General features: G+C 44.6%; 1 protein-coding gene across 2 annotated transcripts in view; it reads left to right on the top strand.

Annotated features, from left to right (window-relative positions):
• Positions 1–5867, top strand: part of LOC119433454 (uncharacterized) — a 58035-nt gene extending 52168 nt beyond the window's left edge. For both annotated transcript variants that reach the window (XM_037700660.2, XM_049659369.1), the window contains one exon: positions 912–5867. In XM_037700660.2, coding sequence (XP_037556588.1) covers positions 912–1829 — 918 coding nt within the window. In that variant the 3' untranslated portion in view covers positions 1830–5867. The remainder of the gene's footprint in view (positions 1–911) is intronic.
• Positions 5868–10372: the final 4505 nt, after the last annotated feature.

Below are 10372 nucleotides of genomic sequence, written 5' to 3' on the forward strand. Positions count from 1 at the left end.
CATGCGTCTGTGGCGTAATGGTTTCAATATCGGGCTTCCATACTAGATGTGCTGTGTTTGAATCGTGCCGTCAGAATGGTGTTTATTTAATATTTACAACACGGTACTTTGTTTAAAATTATGAGCTCACAAAGCCACGAAGCCGTTTGAAGCCAGAAGGACTAAGTTTAGGCAAATCCATGTACTAACCATCATTTGCATGCTGGCTGAATCACCCTGCTTGCAGTTGCCATCGACACTGGCGCATGAGTTCCTCTAGTAATTATTGTATGAAACTCGGTGATTTGGGCTTTGGGTGGATGTGTGTCGGCACCTGCCGACTTTCTGACAAAATATTGCGTCAGAGGTTGGTGTGCCCACAAGTGGGTGGCGCTAAGCGTACAGAAATTTTTGTGGTCACACGAATTCTATTCAAGCGTAGGTGGGTGCTACGGGTTATTTGGGACACGAAATGGAAGGACGAATGGAATGGAGCGGAAAGTGACCTCTGGTTACCTAGCCAGAGAGTACGGTGCATTAAAATTTTGGCAGAATTTCATGCACAATGGAAGTCCAAGTTATGCAAGAGCATTTGCATGACGTATGCACACACACGCACACTTTATTCAACCTCCATTTTATCCTTGTTCACTTCCTGTGTTATGCCCAAGACATCTATCACGGGACAGTGTGTACTGAAGTGTGTAATACATACATTTCTGTGCCCCTTGTCAACTTGTAGCAGGGTGCCGAGGATAGTTAATCCCTTACCGTGCTGCAGGACTGAGTTCGATTCCTCACTGGGGGACTAATTCGTCTTTTTTCCCTCGATCATTGTTTCAAGGCCAGGCAGATTTTAACCCAGTTGGTCTAAAATTGGTGGGGGTAATCGAAAAATGCTCTCGCATTAAAAGCTTCAATGTTTTTCGCAGGTGAAGCACATAATGGCGCGCACGCGTGCCGACTTTCTTGAAGGCATCTGCAGTGACTACAAAGAGGCAAAGTGTCGTGCATCTGCCTGGTATCGTTGCGCCTACGAACAAGGTGCGCAGGCTGAAGGCTTTGCCTGGTGTGTGGCAGAGGAGCTTTGCAACATTCTGCAGTGCGCAGCTCCAACCAAAGGACCCGCACGGGGAAGCATACGAGACCGTGTGACCCATGCGCTGACTCCACGGAGTGACCAAGTGGACATTCCATTTCAGACTGCCCTTTTGAACAATGCCCTTAAGCTTCTGATTCGCTGGCTCAAGAGCAACAAAGAAATGCTTTGGGACACCGACAAGGCAGCTGCACCACCCTATGTGAAACACGTGACACGCGTGCTGCAGAAAACCCTGGAGCAGCTCGAAAAGAACTTCGGCCTCGCGCGAGTCCAAAAGCAGCCTAGCGTGGTGCTTGTTAATGTCCTGAAGAACTTAGTACTCTGTGCACAGTCTAAAAGTGGAAAGCCTGAGTGTGCTTTGGCTGACCTGGCTGATCGGACGCTCCACAGGCTTCTCTATCCTGGCAAGGTGAAAGACGATCTTCCTTTAGAGTCCGTGACACCCGTGGGGCCGACGCGGACACAGGTTGTGCTTCTGCCGATGCGGGATGATGACGACTTCTTTCTGGCGATCGTGCGGCAGCAAGAGCGGTTCAAGAGCCTGTTGCTACACTGGATGCAGCTCGAGAAGGTGCAAGTTATGACCTGGCAGGATGCCCGTGACGATTGGTTCTTCAAGCTCATGGTCACCGGAAGCCCTTGGGCCCTTGATAGGCTAAAGCAAACGATAATCCATGAAGGATTCCATGAGGAGCTGAAGAGAATCCTCTTGGACCAAGAGGATATTGTTGAAGAGAAGCAGTGTTGAACTGTTCGTTAATGAATTTCACGACAGGGCTGGTTTTTACAGTGGAGGTACAATGAGTTGTGTGGAGCTATAGGGTGGTGTGCATAGCCGGTAAAGGAGTGCCTTTAGTATGGAAGATATACCTTCTAATCTAAAGTTAATAATTTATGAGTTATTTCCATAAAAAGTTCAAGAGAAACCTCTTGCACAAAGCGGATATCATAAAGTGAAGCTTTGTTGAGCTGTTGAATTTTGCAGTGCGGCCGTGGTTTGATGAAGGGGAGGTACAGCGGTTCTATTGTGTAGAGCTATAGTAGTGTGTGCGTAGCTAGTAAAGGGGTGCATTCAGTATGGGAGTTGCAAGTTCTCTTGTGAAGTTAACCATTTGTTGTTTGTCAAACCAACACAAACATGGCATACAGCAAGGTTTAGTTTCATGTGGTGGAGGCAGGCAAGTGAAAGAAATGTCAATTGCTTGGCCTTGTTTAATTTTATAGAGGCATGCTACTTGTTATCAAATCTGGTGTGCGTTAAAATTCGGTAAATACTGTATTATAGTTGCACAAGTGTAGATTTTATGCTTATTGTTAGTGCCAGTTGGAAAAAGAATATTTGAAACCACACTCCTCCAGGTGTTTTTGTTTGAATTATACATATTTGTTTTTAAATCACCTTTGGCAGGTCGCACAGTTCGGATGCTTCAGCTGGATTAGTCCAAGAGGTGGACATTACTTGCACAATAAGTTGAAATGCACATTCAACTAATTAACAGTTCCACTAATTAAATTAACTAATTTAAGACACTTTATTTAGTATATTTTTAATTTTTTTATTTTGCAAATGTCTGCCTCTTGGAGCAATCCAGTTTAAGGAATAGAATTGTGCAATCTGCCGCAGGAAAGTAAAAAAAAAAGGAAATTTTGTATAGTCTTCTGTATAGAATTCTGTAAATTCTGTAGGAAATTCTGTATACAGTTTTCTTCTTTAACTCTTTCCTTACTGCCAGAAAAGTTCTCATTTTCGGTGCTTTTATGTTCTAACATTTAGTTCAAGACATATTCGCTGCAACATATACCATGATATATAAATTTTAGCCTAATCGTTGCGGTTTTCATGGAAATAAAGTAAACATATTGCTTTTTTGAGGATTCTTTCTTTATTGATGTATTTAGGACCATATAAGAATTGTCCTAGGGGGCACAGCTAAAGGCAGAACATTGCCTGACTCACATTGAAATTTCACACATGGCAATGTGTGAAATTTCAAAGCACCACCTCAAAATGCATAAATGAAAAGAATAATTTACGATTTATACTGAAAGTACAGGGAGTAATGGAAAAAAGGGGTCTGAAATATATGCGCCTTGCTCCTGGTTTCCAACTTCTCCAAGTTAGGCCATGCGAAAAATATTTGCACCTTCGGGAGCCTGAAAATTAGCCATAGTGATGCCCGTACTATTCGAGGAAAGGCTGTGGCAGCTCCTGTGTCTTCACTGCTGCTGTCATTTAAAAATTATGTAGCCAAGTCAATCGAAGCGCAGATTTCGCATCGTTTGATTGGCAAATTGCTGGGAGCACTGGCGGCCAGTTTCGACGATACCTCCCAATTAATATCTTTTTTGGACTCCATTGTGCCGTAAATTGCCACATCTCAGCCTATCGCCAAAGCATGGCAATGCTCTTGGAAGAGTTCCAATGGAAATGTTTAATGTTTTGGAAAGCTGTCGATAAAATTAATGTATATATATATATTTTTTTTTGGGGGGGGGGGCTTGGTAAGGAAAGAGTTAACCTGTGCTGAGCTCAACTGCCAAAGTGACTTGAGCTCTGTGCGAAAGTCAACCTATATATGTTTTTGGGGTACCACACATGTGTTGCCAGGTGCAATTCTGAGCATAGCAGAAGTTATTCTGGCCACATTATTCTGGTACTTGTGCTTAATGGCCTGTTCTGCGGAGATGTGCGCAGCGCAGGTAATTTCCATAAGGATGGTGTTGCAATAGTGAAACATTCTACGTGTCTAAAGCTTTAATTGCCTTGTGCAATTATTTCTCGCTGTGATGGTAATATTTTCAATGCGAGTTGTCAAAAGCCTCCTCTTGCATTATAGCTGTCCTAGGGCAGTATTTTGTAGCGATGCCTTATGACTTATTCTATACTAGTCTTATCATCCACCTCTCATGGCTGGCTGATCCCGTTGATAACACGAGCGGACTGTGGCTCTGACCACTGACAAAGCGCGATAAGCGCGAAACGGCATTAGCATCGGAAATGCATCGCTACAAAATGCCGGCCCTAATGTGGTATATACTTCTGGCGACAGTATCCAATTTTCCTCTTGTGACACTATGCTCTATCTCAGAAAATAATACACAGAAGTGTCTCGACAATTATTTTTCTAAGTCATGACTTGTGATATATATAGGCAATAGGAAAATCTTTATGAAGCTTCATATGTTTATGCAACGTTACTGCAATGTATGTTTGAATGTATGTTTTTGAATCTTGTGCAAGGCACTCTTTTTAAAACTGCAAACTTCACTACAGTTCGTTAAGTCAGAAACGAGTTTCCACTTGCTCATGCTGTTTTCATATGTGCTCGTTCGATTTTCAACACTGCCATTTGGTGTACAATAGGACTGCTACTCTACGCGTAGTCACGAAATATATCCATGCAAAGCCTAGTGCAGCTTTTCTGGTTATTTTCTTGTATTCCCTGCTGCAAGCAGCTCTTATGGAGGCAAGGAATTGTGGGTTGAAATCATTCGTTGAGTCAACCATAAGTGCAACACTGACTCTTGTGTTTATAAACACTCTTGTCAATTGAAGCTCCTCTGCATCTCTGCTTCAGTAATGCTCCGTGTAGGGTAGCAAACTGGACTTGCGTCTTGTTGACCTCCCTAACTTCCTTCTTTTCCTCCTCCTCCTCCTCCATAATGCTCCTTGGTGAACCGTTAGCTCCATTTCATTATCATGCATCTCTAACATGTGCACTTGAAAGCACTAGTTCTGAGAGGTGTTGCTTGAGCAGCACGTACGAGGAATTACGAAGTACTACCAAGCATCATTATTTAAGGGAGGAAAACCTTGTCGAGGCCTATGATTAGTCATAATTTGGTGCACAAGGGAGCCCTCACCCATCAGAGATATTGCCAAGCTGAACCATGGCAACATGACATAAGTTTGCTGGTATGAATGATTTTCTCTTATATTTTTCTATGAGAAAAGAGGCAAGCCTCCACGAGTTGTACAAGGGATCATATTAAAAAAAGCTATATTTACATGTGCAACGTACGTGCTGGAGCCGTTATCACTTATGGGTGAATTCAGAGCATTGTGGCATTGGAGAGCTTGATTACCTGAGCTGCATAAGTTTATTTTTAGTTGCAGTGTTAAAGTGTCGGGTGCAGGAGGTGCCAAATGCGTCAACGATTTGTCAAATGAAACAGGTTTTGTTTCTCACTGAACTTTTATTTTGCTTTATTGTGTATTATTTTTGCAGCTGTATCTTTTTTTGTGTTGCTGTGGTCATGTTGCCGCTGGTTACGAAGAGTCTAGCTACTTAAGATCTGGGTTCTTGTCTTAATGCAACGTTTCCTATGTCTCACGTTTTTTGTTGACTGATGTATGGCATTTCATCTCACCTGTGTCGTAAGGCATGGACAAGCCTTTGTAGTGCTGTTTTTACAAAGCAGTAAAGTATGTTGCTGTTTTCCTCTGCAAATGTTTCACATCATTGTGCTGCATGACTTACACTAATGAAGGGAAAGGCAGATGGAAGATGGAGGCCTGAAGAGTGGGGGGAAGAGTGAAGAAGGGAAGCCTCAGCCAGCCAAGATTTTTAACAAGTGGAGCCAGAGGACACCCACTGGTGTTAACTCACTGCTGATTAGTGATACTACTAGCCTCCCGAAGCTCACCATTTGCTCTCCGTTAAGTCTAACTTGGTGATACCTTTGCTGTAGTGGTGGGAAAATATTTGAACCTATGAATACGAATCTCATGTGACACACTTAACTATTCGTATTTGAAAATAACCATTCAGTATTCTTGAATGTAGGAAACAAATAAAATACGTAATTAGCAAAAACCGACTGTTGTGCTGTTCGCCATCTGCTGAACAAAGCAAGGCAAATTATATGAAGTGAAGCTATGCCAAACGTTTTCTAAGTAATGCAGAAACAATGGGTCTGCAAGCTTTGTTTTTCAGTTTTTCAGTTTCGAAAGCTTGCTTTCAACCGAGCTCTAAAGACGTTGAGAGGCTATTCGTGCAGTTCTTTTACTGACAGTGATCTTGTGTTTAAAACTGATCCTGATTGTCTCTGATAGCTGCCTATTTTTAACTAGTCGATACAAGGGGGTATCTAATTATACCAAATTTAAATATTCCTGACAAATATATGTGTCCATGTTTGACTATTCCATACTATTTGTATTCGATTCATATTTGAAAAGTTGATATTTGCCCACCTCGACTTCGTTGCAGTCTCATTGGCTGTTAAAAATTATCGCACTAATTTCTAAAATATAACGCTGCTGTTATACGAAAAAAAGTAATCGGGATAGTGTTTTAATTACTTTTGTCCACCTGGAGCTGGACTATCTGAAGAGGTGGACATTTCAAGAGAAGCCGAAAATGCATAGAATGCAAAATTTCACAATTTGTTGGATAATTGGTGTACATTTGACGTAGCAATTTGACTTATGTAGCCTGCGAGTTCGGGAAGCTTGTTTACTTAGCATGAATTCTGAGGATGATGCGTATTTCCAGATTAGTGTTTCTAAAGTGTACGGCGAAATGAAATGGTGTTCGTTACGATTGTATTGCGCGTATATACGTAGTAATACATGACAAAAGTACCCTAAGGCAAATGCAGGGTGAGACGATTCAAGCCTCCGCCAGTATGGTGGCGCCATCTAGGTAAGATGCCTGCTAACGCAGCGTCCGCAGGCGCAGACGACGATATGAGATTCAGACGAGGCGCGCAATCAACGTGCTGCCGAGCCTCCGCCAGTATGGTGGCGCCATCTAGTTAAGGTGCCTGCAAACGCGGTGCGCCCGGCATGTAAGTTGTAGTTGTAAGGCGTGATCGGGCTCAGCAGGCTGCTGTGGAGAGAGCATTACAAGCCGCAGCTCGCCGTCGACGCCGGGCGGACAGTTCAGATCGTTCTCGCCAAAACGAGGCGAACAGACTGCCGCGAAGACCCTGTTGTGCGTGGTGCCCAAATTGGAGCTACTCTTGAGCCGCTCCACCAGCTTACGCTGTGACTGTGCTGCGTGTGCCGCGCAGACCTGTGACATTTTTTTCGCATTGCCGGCGGTAGCGGTTACGCGGCGGCGGACAACATCGCGAACGAAACGGCTGTTGGAATGAGCCCATAACAGCTTACGCTGTAACAAACAAATGGGAAAACCATCTACGACTTACCACGTATCCAAATTGGCTCAGAAGGTTTGACTTACTCTGCATTCCCTCTAGCGTACTTCTAAATTGTGCTGATTTAATGCTATGCTCCATCTGAGCAGGTGGCCGTATATATGTGACATACCCTTGCATAATACGTTGAAGAGAAAATGAATCTATCGCTAAAGGTGATCCGCGCAACCAGTTTCTAAGGTGCGGTCCTCTCCACGTGCATGCGGAAAGAACCATATCCGACGCTTTCCAATATCAGCTGAAGTAGACTGCAGAATGACCAATATCTAACCTGATGCAGCGGTCTTTTTAGAAATTAAGAAATCCGAAAAGAAAGCCTTATCCTAGCGAAAACTCACGCGAACTATCTAAAGCAAGTCGCAATCAAAACTACACTGAGGCTTTTTATCTTCCGCCTACATATCCGCAAAAAAAAAAAGAAAAAGAAAACACTGACGCTATCCTTTCTCGAGCATTCAGCTGTCACGTTTTCTTGAAAGCAAACATCAAATTAACTCAAAATTATCTGCCTCCACCACGATCAGAAGAGGCCAACAATGCCCTCTGCCTAACGGAACTTTCCCGAAACTCAAAGTTGTTCCAAAGTATCCTCAAAGAAAATAATAATGAACGCAACTTACAAAACGTGCCTCGACAGAAAAGCACTTCTGTCAAAGAAATCATGACGCGTCATTGACTCGCGGAATAGCGCAGGTCATCAACTTGCGCGTGACCTTGCAAACTAGCCGAAATGCGCTGCGCGTTTTTTTTTTTTATCGTGACTCGTCATTTTGTCTTGCCTGCTCGTCAAAGCTTCCCTTACACCGATTCCCACAGTGCATGGGATCGACATTACTTTTTTTTTTTTTTTTCTCTGTTGCGTGCTGTTGTGTGCTGGTTCCAGCCGTAAAGGACACTGGACGTTTCAGTTCCGTCATGGCAAAGGAAGCAGATGGCAGGCTCAAGTGAACGGGGAAAATAGGGAGACAACCGAACAATATATGCGAGGTAAGATGTCGGTCTAGTGCCGACGTTATCTCATTTATTTGAACTTTGTTTCCGATAAACGAAACGAATTCCAGCATGCCGGCCGTCGCTGACGAAACGCCCGTGAGCGTGACATTTGCCTTACTGCTTTAGATGTCGACTTCTTCAAACCCGCCGGGGTGGCTCAGTCGGCTAAGGCGTTGCGCTGCTGAGCACGAGGTCGCGTGATCGAATCCCGGACCCGGCGGCCGCATTTCGATGGAGGCGAAATGCAAAAACGCCCGTGTGCTTGCGTTGTAGTGCACGTTAAAGAACCCCAGGTGGTCAAAATTATTCCGGAGCCCTCCACTACGGCGTGCCTCATAATCAGAACTGATTTTGGCACGTAAAACCCCAGAAAGAAGAAGTAGAATTCGTCGAATAAGGAAAGACCAACGGCGTGGCTATAGCTGGAGACCGTGCCTACATCACGGAATCAAGCACGTCAGAACGAATACAAAGTAGAACGCATCTCACGCATAATTTCTCTAGAGGGCGATGCCACGCCACTACTCATTTGGTTGTTGAAGGTGGGAAGGATTTTGATCGCAGCGTAAGACCAAAAATTGCGCCGATTTCGCGGTAACGAAAGTACGCCTATTAGCTATAGACCGAAATTTATGTGTCTTATTCCATGAGCGTGTCGCATATTTTATCTCGGGCGTGTCTATAGCTTCGCATTGGCGTGTGCAGGGTGCAGCTACAGAGGGGGCCGGGTGTCGCATAAGCCACCCCCTCCTACCCTCTTGCCCAACGCACTTATGCCTTTCTCCTGTTGTGTGGCCCCACACATTTGAACACCCTTTGAAACCGGATTCGACGGAAATGTCGGCATTGTTGTCTCAGTAATTGTGTTAAAGCGTGAATATTTGCTGAGCCCGCACACCCGTGAAGTTTATAAAAACACTATCGTGCAGCCCCACCATTCTGATGACACTGCTGTACCGACCAGGCGCTGCACCGGCCGCCGTGGCAACGTCACATTTAAAGCCTCGCACAAGCTGGGAACAAGGAAGCGATAGAAGCGATGAGCAGGCACCTGGCTCTTCTTGCCGCGCATGCGCAGTGGACACCTATACCGAACCCAACGGTGAACGTTAGACGGCGCTGCCTTGCTCCGCTGAGCCCCGGCGGCGCGTTCTTTATATACAAGGCTGCTTACCGCTGTGCATTATCGAAGAACAAGGCTTTACTGAGCAAATGAAAACCCACGGGTATATTTCACAACAGGGTGGAGTGTCGATGCCGCAGAAGTATGATAATGAATAATCATTAGCTGTGCTTTGACGCGCTGGCCTCGGCGCAAAATTGTGGATCGTCTTACACCGTCTCACAATTGACTTATTGTAAGATTACGTATATTTCGCGCCTCCTATTTTCTCAGGCTCTGTCTGTACGCCGCAGAAGCTGTGTCTGAATATATCCTGCGGTAAATCAAACGTACAGATGCTTAACATTTAATCATGTTGCAGGAACGAGGCGTAGACTTTGCTACAAACGAAATAATTGATTTAAAAAATGAGCTCGTGTAACCAACATAGCAAATGAGCCACGGCAACTCACGCGTTTTGACAACGACAAGCACTCAAATGCTGTGAAACTAAACCTTGCGAGATGGTGTGTTCGCAACACAATGCGCACCCAGCGGACGCGCCTAAGTGTGCACCTGAGCACGTGCAGATAACCTCCAAACATGAGTGGTAACGTCAGTTTCTGTCAGATTCTGGTTTATACGAACGAAATGCTGCGAGTCTGAAATCACACGTATTTTCATTGTTCTCAGCTGCAAGTGTACTAATTCGTTTAAATGCTACATGACACTGTCGAACGTTGCATGCGGGGGCAGCTACAACTGAATGAAGCACAGTAGAAACAGCAAATATACAATAAATCAGATAACTCAAAACTGAACAAACCAAAAAGAACAAACATGCTGTGAGAAAAAAAGTCACAGGCCTGCGCCGCACACGCAGCACAGTCACAGCGTAAGCTGGTGGAGCGGCGCAAGAGTAGCTCTAATGTGGTTCCACGCACACCAGGGTCTTCGCGACAGTCTCTTCGCCTCGTTTTGACTAGAACGATCTGAACTGCCAGCCCGGCGTCGACGGCGAGCTGCGGCTT

The sequence above is a fragment of the Dermacentor silvarum genome, chromosome 11 (genome assembly GCF_013339745.2).
Source record: "Dermacentor silvarum isolate Dsil-2018 chromosome 11, BIME_Dsil_1.4, whole genome shotgun sequence".
NCBI classification, from domain to species: domain Eukaryota; kingdom Metazoa; phylum Arthropoda; class Arachnida; order Ixodida; family Ixodidae; genus Dermacentor; species Dermacentor silvarum.